The sequence below is a fragment of the Lagenorhynchus albirostris genome, chromosome 13, assembly GCF_949774975.1.
Source record: "Lagenorhynchus albirostris chromosome 13, mLagAlb1.1, whole genome shotgun sequence".
NCBI lineage: Eukaryota > Metazoa > Chordata > Mammalia > Artiodactyla > Delphinidae > Lagenorhynchus > Lagenorhynchus albirostris.
Genome location: NC_083107.1, coordinates 77,823,322 through 77,845,159, shown reverse-complemented (window position 1 = coordinate 77,845,159; position 21,838 = coordinate 77,823,322). Strand labels below are relative to the sequence as shown.

General features: G+C 49.6%; 1 protein-coding gene across 1 annotated transcript; it reads left to right on the top strand.

Moving 5' to 3' along the window:
- Nucleotides 1-15,590: 15,590 nt before the first annotated feature.
- Nucleotides 15,591-21,494, top strand: MYCN (MYCN proto-oncogene, bHLH transcription factor). The gene is made up of 3 exons (XM_060168880.1): nucleotides 15,591-15,747; nucleotides 16,962-17,871; nucleotides 19,986-21,494. The coding sequence occupies exons 1-3, from the start codon at nucleotides 15,592-15,594 to the stop codon at nucleotides 20,588-20,590; spliced, it is 1,671 nt and encodes a 556-aa protein (XP_060024863.1). The 5' UTR covers nucleotide 15,591; the 3' UTR covers nucleotides 20,591-21,494.
- The last annotated feature ends 344 nt before the right edge of the window (nucleotides 21,495-21,838 follow it).

The window sequence follows — 21,838 nt, the reverse complement described above, 5'->3', positions numbered from 1 at the left end:
CTGGCGGTCTCTGTATCTTCATCGCCTCCGGACTGCGAACAACCCAAGGGCAGGCAGTGCGGCTTCCTCATTTCCAGATGCTCACGGTACCCAGTAGGTGGTCTGCGAATGAGGAGGAAAAGAGGAAGACAGTGGATGAAGGAAGGTCCGCGGAAATCCCATCATGGGCTCCTGGAGATAAGAGAGGGATGAGGAAAAGGGGAATGGGGCTGCATTCTGGGTTTGCTTTTGTTCCTGGAGGCCTCATGCATTACAAATACTGCAAAATTAAACTTTGTGACAGTGTGGTTAGAAATGTAAATCCAGGCACGATTCTTTATTAGTTAGTCATTGTGATAATATTCATTTTTTTTCTTCTGATTTTAAAAGAAATTTAACTTAAGCCATTTTTGGGGCCCCGAGGCACTGCATTTACTGTGCCCTAACCTAATAAGCTGGACATGGGCTGTGAACAGGGTAGTCAAGTAGTAATGAATGGTTCCACTCAGGCACCTGCCAATCAAAACCAGAGCAAGGGGCTTCCCTGGTGGCTCAGTGATTAAGAATTTGCCTGCTAATACAGGGAACACGGGTTCAAGCCCTGGTCCGGGAAGATCCCACATGCCACAGAGCAACTAAGCCCGTGTGCCACAGCTACTGAGCCTGCGCTCCAGAGCCCACGAGCCACAACTAGTGAACCCATGTGCCACAGCTACTGAAGCCCGCGTGCCTAGAGCCCCTGCTCCGCAACAAGAGAAGCCACCGTGATGAGAAGCCCGCGCACAGCAACGAAGAGTAGCCCCTGTTCTCTGCAACTAGAGAAAGCCCGCGCGCAGCAGCAAAGACCTAACGCAGCCAAAAAAATAAATGAAAACAAACAAAGAAAAAAAAAACCAGAGCAAGTTCCTGAAGGCCCCTCCCTCTGCCAGACCTTACCTCTTGGTCACAGGCTCTGGAGGGAGGGGCTGAAGTGGTGGACAGAGGGGCATTTGGGGAGTGTGGCACTGTGACTCTTTACCAGCTGGAATCGAAGGGTTTCAATCTTTGAAAAATGGGCGTGGACATTCTGGTGCCTTCCGTAAGTCCTGGATGGAGGTGGAAATAACAAAATATGGTCACTGCAAAGATGCAAGGTGACTCAAAAGGAGGAGGAGAGCCTGAATGCCAGGTTTCTGATCTGGGTAAAAGGTGGTACCATCACTGAAAGGGAATTTGGCAGGAGGTATAGCTTGAAGGGAAAGACACTGAGTTCAGTTTGGGACACGATAAATGTGAGGGATTTCTGGGAAGTGATGTCTGTAAGCATTGAATAGATGGGTATAGTTTTTTAGGAAATAAGGTGAGGATGCAAAAGGCAATCTGGAAGTTTCAATAGGCACATAGTAGGACCTCAATCAATCTGTCCAGGGCTGAATAAGAACTCCAGACACGAAGACTTCAGCCCCAGGCTCATGGACTGATGGGAAGGACCCCACGCAGACTGACTTCAAGGGGAAAACACAGAACATCCTTTGTTTGATTATGATCGAGGCAGACAACTGGAGGGCATGTTTCAGCTCCAAGTACCCAAGGTGTGGGATCTGTGAGGGCTTTACTGCTGTCAGAAGTCAGCATGAGGGGCCGGCAAGAGCATGTCTTATTGTCTTGTACCTTGAAGATCTGGGAGGCATAAGGAGAAGAAACTGCATTTTCCAAACCCTGAAGAAATCCTCATTTTCTTTTCACATCTGTTTCCTTAAGAGTCTTTTTTCCCCACTGTGTTGATAGATATTATATAATCACATTGTTTAAATATTTGAGATGGTGATTACACCACCATTCAGTTTTAATCGCTGCTTCTGTTAACATCGTCAGACATTCTCAAGCAAAATTAATTAGGACCAAACAATGGATTGATGGTCTTTAAAATTCAAAACTTCAGAAACTAACCAGTTTCCTAACCCAACACCATAAATGCACAGTGAATTTAGACCCTAGAACTTATCACTTCAAGGATGTTTTCCCCTAAGGCCACATGTTAGTCTTACCAATAATAAATAAAAATGCAAAATATACAATGAGAATCACAAAATTTATTTTTATACAAAAATACCTTCTATAGCAAGTTTGATGCCTCACTCACCTCTCTTTGAATCCCGTGGCAGTCTACTCAGTACCTACTAGGAGAGCCCCATCCACTGTTGGCTGGTTCTAGTCTCTACCAAATTCTTTCTCCTACTGTTAAGACTGGGAGCTCTATTCTCAGACAGTGCCTCCTGTCACTTGTAAAGTTCACGTGCTGGAGCAACACAGAAAAATTCTGTTTCCAATCTGAAGATTCCTTTGAGAGTTGAGTCCTCGTGAATGGGGAAGCAAACACTCACTAGATACCATCCTCTGCTCCCCAGTGATATACTAGGGTGAGGCTCTCTGGAGTCTATGGTTGACTTCGTGTCCCATATGGTGGTGTCCTAAGTCTACAGACTTACAGGATTTGAGAAATCTTTTTTTTTTAATACCATGCATTTAAAAAAAATATTTTATTTATTTATTTTATTTATTTTTGGCTGTGTTGGGTCTTCATTGTGGTGTGCAGGCTTCTCATTGTGGTGGCTTCTCTTTGTTGCAGAGCACGGGCTTCAGGAGTTGTGGTGCATGGGCTCAGTAGTTGTGGCTCACAGGCTCTACAGTGCAAGCTCAGTAGTTGAGCTGGCAGGCAGATTCTTAACCACTGCGCTACCAGGGAAGCCCTGAGAAATCTTTGAGAAGGAGTTCTGAACGGATTTGTAAGTTGCTGTGGCTTCACTTAGATGTCATTCATATAAAAGAGAGTGCACCCTAAGATCTACCTAGGCCATTGCCATCTGGGGGGAGATGGGGATCAGCGTTTGAAGGAGAGAGATATATGCTATATTTACTATGTTAAAATCAGATTGTATATACAAGTATATATTGATAAGAAATTTTAAAATTCTGTTTATGAGGTTTAAGGCAATCTTGAAGATCGCATCAGGGAACCTGAAGAGAGGTACCTTTATAAAGAAATGTGCACTTTGGTCATACTGAGTCAGATTGTGCTGGGTTAGAATTCCAGCTCTGCCACTAATTTACAGTGTGACCTTAGGCCTTAGCTTCCTAAGATGGAAAATGGGTATGAAAACAATTCACCTTGCAAGTTGAGAGTGAGGGTTAAGTGCCTGGCATTCAGCCTGGGATATAGCAGGTGCTTGATACAGGCAGTGATTAGGGCCGTAGATTCCAGTTTTACACATGAGAGAGAATGTGCATGTAACTTATTTACAAAATTAAAGAGTAAAAACAGATATAATGATCTATTAAAATATATTTCAAAGCCATGTGTTTAAAGTGTCTGCTGATGTTTAAAATTTTGTTAATTTAAGAAGTAATATTAAATTTTTTAATTTTAATTTTTCATTAAAAAAAAAATTTAAGTAAATAGGGCTTCCCTGGTGGTGCAGTGGTTGAGAGTCCACCTGCCAATGCAGGGGACACGGGTTCGTGCCCCGGTCTGGGAATATCCCACATGCCGCGGAGCGGCTGGGCCCGTGAGTCATGGCCGCAGAGCCTGCGCTGTCTGGAGCCTGTGCTCCGCAACAGGAGAGGCCACAACAGTGAGAGGCCCGCATACAGCAAAAAAAAAAAAAAAAAAAAAAAAAGTTTAAGTAAACTATAAACAATCATAGTTTTAAAAAATTCAAACAATAGAAAAATAAATAAAAATTTCCTCATCATCCCTCCCCCCCATCCTTAACCCCAGCCCCCAACAATTCCACTAAACAGTTTGGTGTACAACTTCCAGACATGCATAAAGAAGCACATATGGTGTTTTCCCTTCAAAAATGAGCTCATGCTATACGTTGTTCTACAGCTTCACTTTTTCATCTAACACTACAGCTATATATGATTCTGATGGGTTTTAGAGGAAGCTATATATTATTCTTAGCCATATATTATTCTGATGGGTTTTTTTTGGTTTGTTTTTTGTTTTGCGGTACGCGGGCCTCTCACTCTTGTGGCCTCTCCCGTTGCGGAGCGCAGGCTCAGCGGCCATGTCTCACGGGCCCAGCCACTCCACAGCATGTGGGATCTTCCTGGACCGGGGCACGAACCCGTGTCCCCTGCATCGGCAGGCAGACTCTCAACCACTGCGCCACCAGGGAAGCCCCCTGATGGGTTTTGTTGTTGTTTTTTGTGGTACACGGGCCCCCCACTGCCGTGGCCTCTCCCGTTGCGGAGCACAGGCTCAGGACGTGCAGGCTCAGTGGCCGTGGCCCACGGGCCCAGCCGCTCCGCGGCACGTGGGATCTTCCCGGACCGGGGCATGAACCCGCGTCCCCTGCATCGGCAGGCGGACTCTCAACCACTGCGCCACCAGGGAAGCCCCCTGATGGGTTTTTAAAGAAGGGTTTTAGCAGAAATAATGCCAGTGAAATGTGATGTTTTGAGTACACAATTCTAAAGAGTTGGATGAAAACAGAAAAACTCAGGTTAACACCTGATTATTTCACCTCTAAAATATGGCAGAAATCCAGACAACAGGTGGGGAAATAATCCAGATAAGACAATTTGGGAATTCATGAATGAGTAGGGATTAGTTTTGTAATACTGACAATCACTCCTACAGTTACACGGCACTTTGTCATTTATGTCACAGTTGACTCTGACAGCAATCCTGCAAGGACAGAGGAACCAATTAACCCATTTTAAGCCCGAGAAGACTGAGGTTCAAAGAGGTGTCCATGCCTCTGGGAGGCCAGGTGTTGGGAGCGAGGTGGAGGAAAGGGGGTGTGCCGGGCTGCTTAACAAACCTGCTTTTCCCTGAGCTGACTCATTAAGGTCCTCGGCCAGCAGATGGACCTAAAAAGGAGCAGAGTGACCCCTTGGCATCTGACTTGACGAATTGAGCAGAACTGATTTCGAAACCTCAATTTCGGAGGAATGCTCTTTTGGGACCTCTGGCTTAAGCGCTGGGGTCCTCTTCATCTAACCATAGTTGTATATGATTCAACAGTGTTTGGTGAGCGCCTCCGAAGTGCTTGCCCCGCGTTAGAAATCAAATGCGGAACAGTGGAACCTACACTGGGTGGGCATCGGGCTTCTGTCCCAACCTGGGCATGTCCACCTCTCTCGGGATGCTGTTGCCCCAGCTGCCTGAGGAGTGGCTTGGGCTAGGGGAGCTCTTCCTGGCTTGGAACTGGGGTCCCCAGGGTCTCCGTGAGGATGGAGAAGGGGGAGGAGACCTCACTCGTTCCCAGGTTCACAGAGTGAAGATCTCCCGCATTCATCCTCATGGTTTCAAAGGTGAACCTTTAATAAAGGAATTATCTAAGGTTGAGGGTTTGGGTTTTAATGGAGCAGAATGAGGACGAAAAGGACCAGAGACCCCATCTGACACTGGATGATGACGCTTAGAAAGTTTGCCCAGCTCTGCAGCCCTGTCTTCTCCGTGGAAGTTAGGTGGGAGGCTGTTGGTAGGAAACAGGCATCCTTGGCCTCTCTGACAGCATCCATGGGGCCCCTGAAAGTCTGGCTTTCCTTGGCTCCGATTAGCAATGATGGGACTGGAAGACCCAGGTTCTCTCTGGGTCGCTCTTGACTGGTAATATTGTGGGTGGAGGTTCTTTAGTGAGCCAGAGTGGGGGGTGGACCAGCAAAGCCTCTTCTTCCTTCTCCCCAGCCTTCCCAAAACCTTGGCCTGTGAGAAATGAGTATCAGATAGAGAGAAAGACAATCTTCCTTGGGAGTCTAAGCAGGTTTTGCAGAAAAATGACACATGCCCAGGCTCCCACCTTCAGGAGGCACTGGGAACCTTGCTTAGCTAATCTGTCTCTGCAGGAGTCCCAGCCCCTGGACCTGCAGGGCGAGCCTTCTGGAGGATCTTGGAGCCAGTGGCTTCTCTCAGCCCTCCACTCTCGAGAACTGACCATCTCACACTCACATCTGAACATTTCATTCCTTCCTTGTGAAACTAAATGCACCACACCCTCAAAGCCCTCGTAGGAGAATGGAGATAACTGTAGATTTCAACAGCAGCAAGAGATGAAAGCCAGAAACTTCTGCTGGTTTCCTAAGAAAGTGCTGGGGTTTCTTATTTGTGGGCTTTGATTTATCTAAGTGCTCGACTTTCAATCTGGGTTTGAAAATCCTAAAGATGCCCAGAGGTTCGTTTAGAGGGAGCCAAAAGGGGGCGGAGAAAGTGGGGCTCAGGGTTCCTTATTTCCATATCAACCAGAGCCATTCCACTTCTGTCTCATGTTTTTTAAAAAATGTGGGCTTAGTGTAAAAGTTATTTAATTATTAATTAATTAATTTATTTATTTTGGCTGCGTTTGGTCCTCATTGCTGCACGCGGGCTTTCTGTAGTTGTGGTGAGGAGGGGACACTCTTCGTTGCGGTCCGCGGGCTTCTCATTGCGGTGGCTTCTCTTATTGTGGAGCATGGGCTCTAGGCTTGCGGGTTTCAGTAGTTACAGCACGTGGGCTCAGTAGTTGCGGCTCATGGGCTTAGTTGCTCCATAGTTAGGCACGGCATGTGGGATCTTCCCGTACCAGGGATCGAACCCGTGTCCCCTGCGTTGGCATGCGGATTCTTAACCACTGCGCCACCAGGAGAGTCTCTAATTATTGTTTTTTAAATAAAGAGTTTTGGGACTGACGGTCTAGTGGTTAACACTTGGAGCTTCCACTGCAGGGGGCTCAATCCTGCAGTGGAATTTTGATGCTAAAACCAAAATTGAAAACCACAGGTCTGTCGCTTCACTTTTCTATGGGGTGCTGGTCCTGATATTCTACATGTATATAGAGCTCAGTCTTGTTTTGGGAGAACAGAGAAATTCATTCACTCATTCCGCTAACATTTATTGAGCACTTCCTTTGTGCCAGGTACAACTATGCCCTGTGAAAAATAAAAAGGTCTAATAAATGCCCCCCTTGCCCTTGAGGAGGTTGTCCAGTGCTGAATGGTACAGGTTACAGGCCATGGCAGGTGGTTCAGAGGAGCGGAAAGCATGAGGGCTGCGAGGCAGGCCTGGGTTTCCATCCTTGAGTGATCTGATTCCTAAGAGCTGTAGCCATGGACACAGCTGTCTTCAAAACATCGCTCTTTCTAGACTTACTTTCAGTATCTTCAGCTTATGAGCCTTCTTTGAGGAGCAGCCATGCTTTAGTTTCTTTTTCCTAAATCATTTTGTCCAACGGAGGGTCACTTTAATCCAATCAGAGGTTTTAACAAAGGGTATAACAGCTGTGCTCTTGATTTGTTTCTTGCCTTCTTCTTTTTTCTTGTTCTTTTTTTCTGTGAGGGGCTGCTTCTCTAATAAGGATGATGTAACATGTAAAGAGAGCAAAAATTAAACCTTTGTTATATTGAGCCACTGAGATTTAGGGGGTCTTTGTTGCTACAGCATAACCTCATCCATCCTGACTAATACATTTATCTACTCTTATATCATGGGAAAACTCCTGTTTCTCATCCCATAGCTTAAATGTCTCCCAGTCTGTGAAGTCATGGTCCACTCCCCCAGATGGAGGTGAAGGGTCTTTCTTCTGTGCACACAATATATTATAACATATAATAAGTTTACCTGAGCTTTTTGTGTCTTTGTCTATCATCCTCACTGGCTTGTGAATACCTGAGAGCAGAAGTTATATATATGTATTTATTGATAGACTGAATGAATGCAAGTATAGAATTTGGAAATTGCTTCTTAAAACCTAGCGTTTATTGCTCATTTCTTAGCTGCAAAGACACAATCTGTCACTGTATAAGTGACAAGGTGCAATTGTCAACATCTGCCCGACAACTCAGGTTAGGTATGAAAGTTTGAAATCAAGGGGATTAGAGAAGAGGGTCTGTAAGGTTTCTCTAGGCACTCTAACAGCCAGTGCCCTGTGAACAATGCCATACCAGACGGAAACCCTCCTCAGCAAGTGGCAGGGAGTATAGCAGTCTTCCACACTGAAACAATTTGTTAGCATTTACAAGTTCCCATTTTCTGTATTTTAACTTCTAATTGGTTTCCTCTTTTGTGCTAAGAATGCCATCTGTCCCTTTGACAGGTTTTTGGATTTGATACCACTTACCAGGAAATATGACCATCACTGTAAGATGATTCTAAAGTGTCCATCCCAAACAGCCCAGTTTTAGTAACTTCACACAGAATTCTCACTATTCCTGTGTAGAAATTTCACCATTTTTCAAGCAGCTTCACCTCCACATTTTCGAGGAGTTCATAATATAATGCAAGGTACGTGGCCTTGTGATTCTAAATCTCTTATCTGCTCCCTTGCAGCAAAACGGATATTATTATCCCTATTTGCAGATGAGAAAACTGAGGCTCTGGAAGTGGACTTGTCTAGGATATGGAAACAACATAGTACCAGGACATTAAACTTAATTTCTGAATCTAAACCCACTTCTCTACAGATATCATTTCTACCTTGTGGAATAGCAGCAGGGATGAAATCATTATTCCCATTTACTGAACCAAGTAACTGAGGCCAAGAGCAGTTAAATGACCAGTGTAAGATGCTTCAACAATTAATCCACAGCTCTAGGCTTGGAGAACTCCAATCCTCTCCCCTGTGGTCTTGTGCTCTCACTATTACTTCCTTAGCCTACTTTGACTGTGCATGACCTTCCTCCAAGACCAAAGTTACCTGGGTTGTGGACAAGCTAAGAGGGAGGGGGAGCCACCCAGGGGAAGTTCTGGTTGGAGAAAGGATTATTAACTAGCTCCAGAAAATCAGAGGACCAACTTCAGAAGGCTCAGGCTGGAGCCCAGGTGCTGTGGTCTGTGGGTGTAGGATTTGCTGAGCCCCTGTAAGCGGGTTGGAGCCGGGACAAGAGAGCACTGACTCCTACTGAGCACCATTATAAAGCAGGCAGTTGAGGGATGCTTCCCTACTTAATCTGCAGGGAATGCTAATTTAATTTAAAGACGATGAAATGGGAGTGGCTGCCTGGATTGGCTCCTCTGGCAGAGCTCAGCTGGCCCGTCTGTGGTGGGGAAGGCTTCTTCTTCTACTCTGGAACTGCTAACCTTGTTAGAAGAGCCACACCTACACGTGAACCCGATAAAGAACACAGCTGGATAACGCTAGCTGGCGGTCCACAAAGAATGGAGATTTGGATGGGAGAGTGTAGTTGGGGCGAAGAACAACAGCCTTCCTTCTTGGAGAGTCTCCAGCCGATTTTTGAGGACAGAATTTGAAGCAGAAAAAAAGACTTTCCAGGCCAGGAGTAGCAGTGGGGCCTGTTACTCATCACTATTTAAACACAAGGAAACACCACCCCCCCCCATCACACCCCACCCTCAGGCAGATATTAGGGTGGGTCTGGGCCATAGGGGATGACTCCAGAGTTAAAGGAAATAGAGATTAGCAAGGACCAATGAATGGGCAAATCACCCATTTGTTCTGTAAGCACCAGAAGAGATCTGAAAACCTCAACTGAGGAAATCTGGACACACCCAACCAAATTAAATCAGTGAGACGGGAAAGTAGTCCCAGAAAAAGAAGATGGGATGTAGGAAGTTCTGCTCGTTCTAAGGGGCAGTGCCTAACGGACTTGAAGACCTGATCTGGAGTCAGAATTCCTTGTGGCTCTTAGCGGCTCCCGCTAAGACTGGGCTCCCCTCCGTGCATACTCCCTGATGTAGATGATTCAAGTTTAAGGTCTACAGAGTGGCGGCTTCTTTGCCTCCCCCACCCCTCAGAGCCTGGTCCTGAGCAACTTGCCTGTCTCCCAGGACAGTTTTCCCATCTTGCCTTTTAGCATCAAGAAAAGCAGGTAAGGGCTTCCCTGGTGGCGCAGCGGTTGAGAATCTGCCTGCCAATGCAGGGGACACCGGTTCGAGCCCTGGTCTGGGAGGATCCCACATGCCGTGGAGCAACTAGGCCTGTGAGCCACAACTACTGAGCCTGCGCATCTGGAGCCTGTGCTCCGCAACGAGAGAGGCCACAACAGTGAGAGGCCCGCGCACTGCGATGAAGAGTGGCCCCCGCTTGCCACGACTAGAGAAGGCCCTCGCACAGAAACAAAGACCCAACACAGCAAAAATAAATTAATTAATTAATAAACTCCTACCCCCAACATCTTCTTAAAAAAAAAAAAAAAAAGAAAAGCAGGTAAATGGAAATTCGAACTGGAAGGCAACAACCACCCACGGAGCTCTTTGCAGTTGGCAAAAGCCATTTTTACGCAGCCCCATCTTTGTGCTTTCCCCAAGTCTCTGTAACGTACTAAGCCTGAAAGAAGGTTTCCCATGGAGGGGGGTATCTGAGCTGCCTCAAAGGATGTGAAATCAGTCTTCGAGAGGAGTACAGAGCCTGTTGGACACTTCTCATTTTCTAGATCTGTAATTAAATTACTGGCACTCAACGAGGATAATTTTTGTTTTAAACATAATTGTGGACTTCTCTGGTGGCGCAGTGGTTAAGAATCCGCCTGCCAACGCAGGAGACACGGGTTTGATCCCTGGTCCAGGAAGATCCCACATGCCGCGGAGCAACTGAGTCTATGCGCCACAACTACTGAGCCTGTGCTCTAGAGCCCGCGAGCCACAGCTGCGGAGCCCATGTACCTAGAGCCCGTGCTCCACAAGAGATACCACCGCAGGGAGAAGCCCACGCACCGAAATGAAGGGTAGCCCCCGCTCGCCGCAGCTGGAGAAAGTCCACGGGCAGCAACGAAGACCCAATGCAGCCGAAAATAAATAAATAAATAAATAAATAAATAAATAAAACATAATTGTGCCAGGTGCCAATAAACCCCCACAGCGCTCAGTGCTGGGTCTCAAAGTGTCCTCCAGCCTCAGATGTCAAAACAATATACGTCGTGCTTTGGGCATGTCCAACATCATATCCTCAAATGGCTTTGGTTGGCTTGATTCTAATCCTAATTAAACCAGCGCCATTTTGTCTCTAATAACCCACTCAGATGACTCAGTTCAGCACTAGTTTGGTTTGAAAGAATGCCAACCAGCCTGGGAGACAAAAGAGAACTTGGGGGGATGATTTTAGGCTTCGCAAAAGGATCCTTTACTTCCCCCAAATGATCAGCTTAATGACGAGCTTTCCTGGGGAGTAACAAAAATATTGTTTTGAAAAATAACCAAAACAAAAAATTAAATTTGCTCGTAATTCCACTGGTTCAGAAGTATTTCATAAAGAGGCAAGTTTCTCCCTTCACCTGATTCCTTTCTTCAAAGTAAACCACTAGGGCTTCTCTGGTGGCGCAGTGGTTGAGAGTCCGCCTGCCAATGCAGGGGACACGGGTTCGTGCCCCGGTCCGGGAAGATCCCACATGCCGCTGAGCCTGCGTGTCCGGAGCCTGTGCTCCGCAACGGGAGAGGCCACAACAGTGAGAGGCACGCGTACCGCAAAAGAACAAAAAAACCAAAAAAACCCAGTAAACCACTAATGAAAAATTGTTGCATATTACACCCAATTCGTTGTTGGGTTTACGCAGAACATATCTAAGTGCACATATATCCAAAATGGCAGACCACTGCCCTAGACCTTGCTTATTTCCCTTCACACTCATGGATGTTTCCAAGTCAGTACATGTACATATAACATACTATTTTTAGAGGCTGCACGTTATTCCACTGCATGAACACATTATAATAGATGCAACCATTTTTCTATGGATGGGCACTTAGATTATTTATAATATTTTTGTTATTGAGGACAATGCTGCAATACAGGTTCTTGTTTATGTATTTTGACGTATTTATTTTATTATTTCTTGTAGGATGGAATTTGAAGACTGGGATTGCCTTTACTCTTGGGGCTGGAACGCCAATGGTGTAGGAGAGGGTCGTGTCCCCCTGCCCCCCTCCCCCTCCCCCCCCCCACCCCCGGGCCTTGCCAACACTTGGGCCAATCTGCTAGACCAAAAAATGCTAATCTCCTTGAGATTTAATTTGCATTTCCCTGACTACTAGTGAAGCTGAGCATCTTTTCATATGTTTATGGACAATTTGCATTTCCTATTCAGTAAATTACCTAGTCTTATCCTGGACCCATATTTCTATCGGGTTGTTTTTCTACTCAATGTGTAGGAGCTCTTTGTGTACATGGGATTTACTCTTTGTCTCTTATGGACGAGGAAAGTATTTTTCTATCACACTGTTGTGTTTTGACTTTGTTTAGAATATGTTTTAAGTGTAATTAAAAATTTTTATTATTGTCAAATGTGTTAAAATTTTTCTTTCATGTTTCTGGGCTATCTGTCTTAGAAAGAATTCCACTCTCTAATTTCTTTGCTTGTATAACCTTACTTTTTGCAATTTAAAACGTCAATTTAGGTTTTTAAAATTAATTAATTAATTATTTAGTTGCTTAATTGATTCATTAGTAATTGGGTAAGTCAGGCAGCTAGCTTTACTTTATTCTAAATGAAGAGTCAGGAATTTTAAAAGCATTTAATCCGCAAAAATGTACACTTTGGTGGGAGGCAGGGAGGGACCCAGTAAAGTTCCTAAGAGAAACCGTGGTCCTTGAAGCTGGACCCAGAAGATCTTTAACTCACCATCTGGGAAAAGCATCTAGAGGTTTTTGATCTCCCAGGCCAGTCATGGGTTGGACCCCTCTGAATGTGTGTGTGTCTGTGTGTGTGTGTGCGTGTGTGTGCACATGTGTGTGTGCGTGTGTGTGTGTGAGAGAGAGAGAGAGAGAGAGATCTGGTTTTGTTTTATAAAGAAAGGATTTGTAGACGAAAACATTGTCCTCCCTCAAAAATCTCCCCATTTATAAACCAAATTCTGTGTACAACTCTGTTCTGCCTGTTGGTCCATTTTAGGTGTGTCCCCCTCAGTCCATGATGAGCTCATTCAGGCTGTGCCTTTACTCATCTCTGTTCTGAATCGGGACAGTGGATGCCGGCTGAACTTGTCTTCCAAGTCTTCTCAAGATGTATTTCGTGTGTGTCCGCATAGTCTAAGAGTGTTTCAACATTTTTAAGAGGAATTTGCAGGCTTCTCTACAAGCAAACAAGGAACCTGCAGTAGCAAGATTTCTCCCTGGACAAAGTCTTTTATCTTTCCATTTGCAAATGAAAGTACCAATAAATACTTGTAAAATTTTATCATTCTGTTAAACTTCAAATTCAGACTTGTCAGTAATTACTGGTTTGCATTAAGAGCATGAGATTAGAGATTGAGGTTCAGGAAGAATACAAGATTTGCTTGGAGGCACACAGAGTAACCGGGTCTCTTGTCTTCTCATTTTCTGCTGCATTTTGTCCCTTGACAAAGGACGAATGGTGTGGTAAAGGGCACAGGTTGGGTCAAAGAGGACAAGGTAGGACTTTTAAATGTAGCGACTAGGGTCATCCTGGCCTATTGTGACAGTCTCCCTGCCCTTTCGGTAAAAAGGTGGGGCACGCAATTCTGAGAGCACTTCCTGGGGCTGCTGCTGAGGACCTGAAGGTCCTGGCGTGGCATTCATTCCTCTTTCCCTCTATTGCTGATAAACAGAAACTCCCTTCAAAGAGCTGGCTTTGCTTCAGAAGGACTCATTCAGGCCTCTCTGCCTTGAACAATATCGTTGAGTACGTAGGTACACAGGTATCTGCTTTGCTCCAAGGATGCCCCCTGGAGCAAAGCAGACATAGATGGAGTGAGGAAGACAGAGCCTGTTTCCACTCGGTGTCTCGGGAGAAGCGGGCATTAAACAAACTCTCCCAGGCATATATCATTACAAATGAAACTAAGTGTTCTGAAGGAAAATCCAGGATGCTTCGGGAGAATACAGCGGGAGAGCATGGTTTAGATTAGGGGGTTAGGGAAAGGCAGAAGTGGGAGTGTGAAAGGCTTTTGCAAAGGTTTAGAGCTTTACATACGGGAAGGAAATAATAATAATAAAGGTGTTTGGAAGGGCAGCTCATCCTCATTCATGGGCCACTTCCTAGGACTCTGGGAACCTGCCTCTCTCCCCCGAATTATGTAGGCATCCAGGGTAAGGACTGGAAGAGCCTTCACAAATGCTAATAGGTGAGCGTTTTACAGGCTGCCCCCTGACCCTCTGCATCCTCATCCGTAACTAGTTTGAATGAGGAGGTGAATGGCGAGGATGACTGGCATTTCCAGTTTGGGAAAAAGGAGGTGGAGAAGTTTTCCCACCCCAGTGAGGGCGCAGGGGAGGGGGCAGGTTTCTCTACCCCAAAGAGGAACGTTTTTCCCGAGGAAATCCCACTTCATCGTGTATCTGGTTGTGAAGGGGGCTGAGATTCGGGTTGTTCCCGGGGAGTTTTGGTTCTGGAATCTCTGACCCTATCACCCCTCCGCCCCCCAACACACCTGCAGGAAAGCTTGACCAGAGTGAAGTTAGGATCTGAAAGTGGTGGTGGGATGGGAGAGGGGGTGGGGTGTTAATTTCCCCGGAAGAATCGATCAGGATCTGGTAATAACAATAGCTGACACTCAACACCCATCCTGTGCCGGGCACCGTCCTGAACGCTTTCAAAATATCTTAAAACAACCCTGTGAGGTAAGCACCGTCACTAACTCCATTTCACAATTGAAGAAACCAAGGTACATCGAGGCTGAGCAGAGATGGCAGCTTGCCCCTTTGCCTGCAACAATCTGAAGCCAAGGTTTCTGAGCCAGGGTTTGGGCTGCAGGAGGTGTGGACCGCCGACTCCAACAAGGACCTGATCCGCCTCCCCATAATTCGGGAAATAGCTGGTTTTGAAAGGCTAACTTGGGAGCCCGTGGGAACGGCTTCGGGAGCCTCACGCCCATCCCCTTCGGAAGCCGAGGCGAGCCGGCACCCCCCGCGCGGTGGTGAGGACTGGTTGACAGCGCGGCGGGAGGGCTGCCCGTGGCCCCGGTTGGACCCCCGAGACCAGGCCCCGCGGCTCCGCTTTCTGCGCGGCCTCCGCGAGGTGTCGCCTTCGGCCGAAGAAACCACAGCGGCGCCACCCTCGTAGCCCGCAGTTATTTATTTATTTTCAAACAAGGGGGCGCCCCTCTCCTTTCAATTTAAAACTAGAAACCTCCCGCGGTTTCGTTCTTAAATGGCCGCGTCCTCTCCCTCCCACTGTGCACCCCGGGTCCAGCTTCCCTTCCGAGATCACACACGAGCAACACCCCTCCCCCGCCCCCCGCACGGCCCGGCTGGACATCGGCCTCGCGCTCAGCAGCACATACACGCAGTCGAGGCGGGGGCTGGGTTAGGAGACTCTGAACACCCCCGGAGCCCTCCGGAAATTTTTCTTTTTTACGCCGAGCAATCGCCAGGCCCGCAGGGTGGGTGTTGCATTGCACCGCTCGGCGCGCAGCTGGTCCAGAGTGCACAGGGGGCAAGCTCGGGGGTCTAAAAGGGCGGGAGGAGCACGCCCCGGGCTTCCCAGCTTTGCAGCCTCCTCTCCGCAAAGAAGAAAAGCAAGTGGCTTTTGGCGCGAAAGCCTTGGCGCCTCCCCTGATTTTTATGGAAATCAAGAGGGCGGGGTAAAGCCGCTTTCCTCTGCCTTTCTCCCTCCCCCTTGTCTGTGCCGCAGCCCCCTTCTCTCCCCGCCCCCCGGGTGTGTCAGATTTTTCAGTTAATAATATCCCCCGAGCTTCAAAGCGCAGCCAGTGACAGTCATCTGTCTGGACGCGCTGGGTGGATGCGGGGGGCTCCTGGGAACTGGGTTGGAGCCGAGCTAGCGCTAGCCAGGCGCAAGCGCGCACAGACTGCAGCCACCCGAGGACCACCCCCCGCCCCTGGCCACCCGGGGACCCCGGCACAGAATCGCCTCCGGATCCCCGGCCGTCGGCGGGAGGTAAGGAGCGGGGGGCGCAAAGCGCCCGGCGCCCCGGGAGCGGCGAACGCGGCGGGAAGGCAAGCCCTGGACGGGATCGCGGCTGGCGCACAGGGCGCCCGACTGTGCCCGGGGGGACTGTTTCTGCTTCCGAAACAAAACCGTCTCGGGGTTTTCCCTGAAAAGCCAGTTCCAGTCCCCAAGGCTCCCGGACTGGGAGAGACCCGCCCTAATCCATCTAGTGCCCTTGCCAGGGGTTGTAATGGCTTCATCGAAAAGAAATTCACCCTTCTCTAGAACATTTGTCTGCATTTGAGCTGACGGGGAGCCGGTGCGTCCCCACCCCGAAGCTGGGTTCTCCTCCAAAGGGTGCCCCCAGAGGAAGAAGAAGGGGGTTAAGCAGGGCGAGGCCGTCGCGGTGGTAATCTGGGTCACTGCCGCCCCGGCTCAGAGGAGACGTGGCTCTCCCTGCGACCCTCCCCGCGCTGGTGTCCCTGAACCATTCCCGGGGACTGGGGTCCAGGCTCTACCAGGAAGAGGATGTCGTTGGGGGCTTGGAAGAGCGGGGGTGGGGGTAGAGAGGTTCAAAATCAGCTATTGACAGTACTTTCCCTGCAGCGGGTGAAGGCTGGGGACGTCGGATCAAAATTTGGGGGAGGGGGTTCTGGATTTGGGTGCCTGTTGTTGGTCTCGGTCTAGAGAAAGGGTTTTTCCATTTGCAAAGTTTCCTAACCCCCCCCCCCATCGCTTGCGCTCCCGAGGTTGCAATTTTACAAAGGAGGGGGGTGGTTTGAGGGTTCTCCAGAATCCTAGACCCGGTAGCTGGGTTGGAGTCCTGGGCTTCCTGGGAGCAGCGGGCCCTACTTGGGTGCAACCGCGGGTGTCGGTGAGCTGGTGGGAGCTAGAATTCTGCAGCCTTGGGCAGCCCCCTCCCCCGGGCAGTGCCTTCTGTGAATGAAACGGCAGTTTGCAAAGTTGCAGAGCTACGCCGCCACCCCCCGCATCTGCATGCCCCCTCCCACCCCCTGTCGTAGACAGCATGTACACAAAAGGAGGGAGGGAGAGAGCGAGAGACACAACTTCCTCCACCTTCGGGAGCCCTGGGCGGAGTGGGGGGCTTGGAGGGGAGATTGAGGAAGCGGGTGAGAGGGGGTGACCGCTGCCCGTCCCCACCCCTCGCGCCCCCCATCCGGCTCCGCTTGCCAACCCTCTCCTGGTGTGTCTGTCGGTTGCAGTGTCGGAGGTTGGCGCGGGCCCCCGCCCTCCGCGCCCCCCACGGGAAGGAAGCACCCCCCGAACTAAAAAGAGCGGAGCGGAAAGAAGCCCTCATTCGGCGGCCAGGAGGCGAGCCGATGCCGAGCTGCACCGCGTCCACCATGCCGGGGATGATCTGCAAGAACCCGGACCTCGAGTTTGACTCTCTGCAGCCCTGCTTCTACCCGGACGAAGATGACTTCTACTTCGGCGGCCCCGACTCGACCCCCCCGGGGGAGGACATCTGGAAGAAGTTTGAGCTGTTGCCCACGCCCCCGCTGTCGCCCAGCCGTGCCTTCCCGGAGCACAGCCCGGAGCCCCCGAACTGGGCCACCGAGATGCTGCTGCCCGAGGCCGACCTGTGGGGCAACCCGGCCGAGGAGGACGCGTTCGGCCTGGGGGGCCTGGGCGGCCTCACGCCCAACCCGGTCATCCTCCAGGACTGCATGTGGAGTGGCTTCTCGGCCCGCGAGAAGCTGGAGCGCGCGGTGAGCGAGAAGCTGCAGCACGGCCGGCCGCCCGCCGCGGGGCCCGCGGTCCCGGCCCCGGGCGCGGGCGCCACCGGCCCCGCGGGCCGCGGGCACAGCGCAGTGGCTGCGGGGCCGGGCCGTGCCGGGGCCGCCCTGCCCGCCGAGCTCGCCCACCCGGCCGCCGAGTGCGTGGATCCCGCCGTGGTCTTCCCGTTCCCGGTGAACAAGCGCGAGCCCGCGGCGGCGCCCGCCGCCCCGGCCGGTGCCCCAGCGGCGGGGGCCGCGGTCGCCTCGGGGGCGAGCGCCGCAGCCCCAGCGGGCGCCCCGGTAGCCGCTCTTCCACGCACCGGCGGCCGCCTGGCCAGCGGCGGTGACCACAAGGCCCTCAGCACCTCCGGAGAGGACACCCTGAGCGACTCAGGTAAAGAGCGAGCCAGGGTCCGGCTGCCCTCCTGGGGTACTGGGGCTGGGGGTGGCGCCGGGTTTGTCGTTCGTGGGTTAGGGTGCTGGGGGAGAGTCGTTTGGAGGTAGTGCTGGTGGCTGAGAAGTGGGTTTTTCCCGGGCCGATCTCTAGGGTACGGAGGAGAGGGTGGGTGAAAGCTGTGATCTCCAGCCTCGCCTTCCCTAAAGTTCCCTCATCCCCCGCCGGGAGCCCGACTCCATCACGGGCCCCCACCCCGTACCCCGTCTCTCTCTGCAGCGCCCTCCGAGGAAGAAAATGAGAAAAAGTTGAGTGGCTAAAGCCGAGTTGGGGTTCGGGGGGCCGCTGGGGTGGAAAGGGACTCTGCGGCCCGGGTCAGGGGTGGGGAGACGCCCCGAAAAGCACAAGCCTGTGCAAAGTGCTATTTAGGGTGCAGGAAGTTAGGGAGGGATTGCACAGATGGTGAGCACCGATTGTATTTTATTTTTTCGAACCTCGGTACCTTTTTTTTTTTCCCCTCCCTCGGTGGGTGGTGGGCTATTTGCTCCTGGTCCGTCGCCAGCAGGCGGCGATATGCTGGCCGGCAGGCGGGCGAGGATCTGAGAGGCTGGGGGTGGTAGGGACATCCCTCCCTCCCTCCCTTCACTCAGCAGCTGGCCAGTACCACAGCGGTTGTGTACATTCTCAAGGGGCCGCCTCTTTACAGTGTGCAGTGAGCACCGCCCGGTTTTATCTTCTAGCCAGAGTTCCAGGACTAATTTCAGATCCGAGCTGTGTTCTGTAACCCAGTGTCCTTCAAGGTGAGGGCGGGCACTTAGCAGGCCCTCCAGGAATGCACACACCCTGAAGCACTCATTGATTAGTTCTATTGTGTGCCTCCTGGTGAAACTGAAGAGCAGGGTTAAAACCAAGACGTTGCCTGAAGGTGAAGAACTCTGCCCAAATCCTGGAATAGCCCTTGTCCTTGGAGCTGAGAGACTTGGACCTTGAAAACCACTGTTTTCAGAATGCAGATGGATAAAAAGCCTACATTTCCTTCAGGGCTGAGGACAGATTCATCTGAGGCTCCTGAAAGGAAACTTGGGGATAAGCCTTCAGTTTGAACGGGTCTCTGTCCCTTTAATGTCTGTGCCTTGACAGCTTTTGGTGAGGAAGCACTTCCTTCCAACAGCTGTCTTCTTGGCAGAAAACCAAAACATTGGCTTAAAGGGACCCACCGACTGGAACAGCCTCACATTTCGGCTTTAGCACAAATCCCACAATTGTTCAGCTTTCCGGTCCCCTTCAGATCAAGCAGAAGATGTGTTTTGATTTTCATGCTTGCATTTTAAACAATAATTTTCTATCCGAGCATGGTAGTAAATGAGGAGAGAGGGGGAAAACGCACACATGATGCTACACGTTTTTCTGGCTGCTGCGGGTGGTGGTGACTTTGAGAAGAGGTGCCCCGTATCTGGGTTTAGAGCTCCAGTGGATTACGGCTCTGTAGTTAAGGTTTGATCTTTGTTAAGATGAAAAACTGCTTACTGTATAGAAGTCACGTTCATGGAAGACGAGGTATTTTTCTTCCTTAGTGAATTAAATTGTTCTTCAGTTTGTTTCACTTAAAATCAAACTCCACCATGTGTAAGTGGCTAACTGAGGCTCCTAAAATGAGGAGGCCTCAGTTCTTAAGTGTAGAGATGGAAATATAAATAAGTCTATGGGGCAGACTAGCGATGATGGGAAAGGGTTACCGTTTACTGAGACTCTTGTCTACGAATTATCTGTCCAACTCAACCTATGGCATTATCCCCCATTTAATAGCTGGGGAAACTGAGGCTTAGAAAATACCTTGCCCAGGGTCGTGCAGCTAGTGTGTGTGATGGAGCCGGGATTCTGTCTAACTCCAAAGCCGAGGTTCTTTCTGTTTCTGCCACCTGCTCAAGCTTGAATGGAAGATGAAATACTAGGAGTATGGGGAGGGAAAAAGCATGTACAGCTCTCTGCAGAGACCTGTGCTGATGGATCACAGTAAGAGCAAACCACGGGCCAGGGCCTGCTCTACGAGACTGTATGTGTATTTAATTCATACGTGCCTCATCCTGAGAATAACCCTCACCTTGTTCTCAAAGATGACGAAGATGACGAGGAGGAAGACGAAGAGGAGGAAATCGACGTAGTGACTGTGGAGAAGCGGCGGTCCTCCTCCAACAGCAAGGCCGTCACCACCTTCACCATCACCGTGCGTCCCAAGAGCGCGGCCCTGGGACCTGGGAGGGCCCCGTCGGGTGAGCTGATCCTCAAGCGCTGCGTCCCCATCCACCAGCAACACAACTACGCCGCCCCGTCTCCCTTCGTGGAGAGCGAGGATGCGCCGCCCCAGAAGAAGATAAAGAGCGAAGCATCCCCGCGTCCCCTCAAGAGCGTCATCCCCCCAAAGGCCAAGAGCTTGAGCCCGCGCAACTCTGACTCGGAGGACAGCGAGCGCCGTCGGAACCACAACATCTTGGAGCGCCAGCGCCGCAACGACCTGCGGTCCAGCTTCCTCACGCTCAGGGACCACGTGCCAGAGCTGGTGAAGAACGAGAAGGCCGCCAAGGTGGTCATCTTGAAAAAGGCCACCGAGTACGTCCACTCCCTCCAGGCCGAGGAGCGCGAGCTTTTGCTGGAGAAGGAGAAGCTGCAGGCGAGACAGCAGCAGTTGCTAAAGAAAATTGAACACGCTCGGACTTGCTAAACGTGTCTCCGAACTGGACAGTCACTGCCACTTTGCACATTTTGATTTTTTTTTTTTTTTAAACAAACCTTGTGTTGACATTAAGAATGTTGGTTTACTTTCAAATCGGTCCCCCGTCGAGTTTGGATCTGGGTGGGGAGCAGGACATGAGGGGTTCTGCCAGGACCTCGGGAGAGGGCCTGCAGGATGGGATGCAGGTGGCCCTGGCGGTTTTCCTCCGCGTCACCTCTGAGACGGCGGTCGAAGTCCGTGACCGTTGGGAGCCTTCTGGGGCTGTTGAAGTCACCTTGTTTGTTACAAGTTTCCAGACGACAAAGTCATTCCTTCTTTTTAAAATGGTGCTTAAGTTCCAGCCGATGCCACATGGGGGTTTGCCATTGATACCCCTGGGGAACATTTCTGTAAATACCATGGACACACCTGCCTTTTGTATACGTCCTGGGTAATGAGAGGTGGCTTTTGCGGCCAGTATTAGACTGGAAGTTCATACCTAAGTACTGTAATACCTCAATGTTTGAGGAGCATGTTTTGTATACAAATATATTGTTAATCTCTGTTATGTACTGTACTAATTCCTACACTGCCTGTATACTTTAGTATGATGCTGATACATAACTAAATTTGATACTTATATTTTCGTATGAAAATGAGTTGTGAAAGTTTTGAGTAGATATTACTTTATCACTTTTTGAACTAAGAAACTTTTGTAAAGAAATTTACTATATATATATGCCTTTTTCCTAGCCTGTTTCTTCCTGTTAATGTATTTGTTCATGTTTGGTGCATAGAACTGGGTAAATGCAAAGTTCTGTGTTTAATTTCTTCAAAATGTATATATTTAGTGCTGCATCTTATAGCACTTTGAAATACCTCATGTTTATGAAAATAAATAGCAATTAAATGATGCAACTTTTTTTTTTTTGTTTTTGTAACAGCAGCGGTTAAACTCTGTCCTTTAAGCGGCAACTGTAAAGAGTGCATAACCTAGACAGGGAACTTTTTTTCCACAGACGAGTCGTTTTATACCTGTACGGTCCTGGCTGGGGAAGGGCCATTGTCCCCACTTGAGGTGGAGGGAACTGAACTTAGGAAGGTTACGAGATTTCTCCCAAGTTAAACAGCATAGATATGTTATTAGTGATTGTGCGTGCTAGCAATAGCACCCCGTAGTTTACAAAACACTTTCCTATACCTTGGCCATTTAACCAGACTAAGCTGGGACATCAGACCCTTGAGAAGGAGAAGTAA

Coding starts and splice junctions, on each gene's coding strand:
- MYCN (XM_060168880.1), top strand. CDS start 15,592: ATGCGGGGGGCTCCTGGGAACTGGGTTGGAGCCGAGCTAGCGCTAGCC. Junction 15,748..16,961: donor TCCCCGGCCGTCGGCGGGAG/GTAAGGAGCGGG, acceptor TGTCGGTTGCAG/TGTCGGAGGTTGGCGCGGGC. Junction 17,872..19,985: donor GGACACCCTGAGCGACTCAG/GTAAAGAGCGAG, acceptor TTGTTCTCAAAG/ATGACGAAGATGACGAGGAG.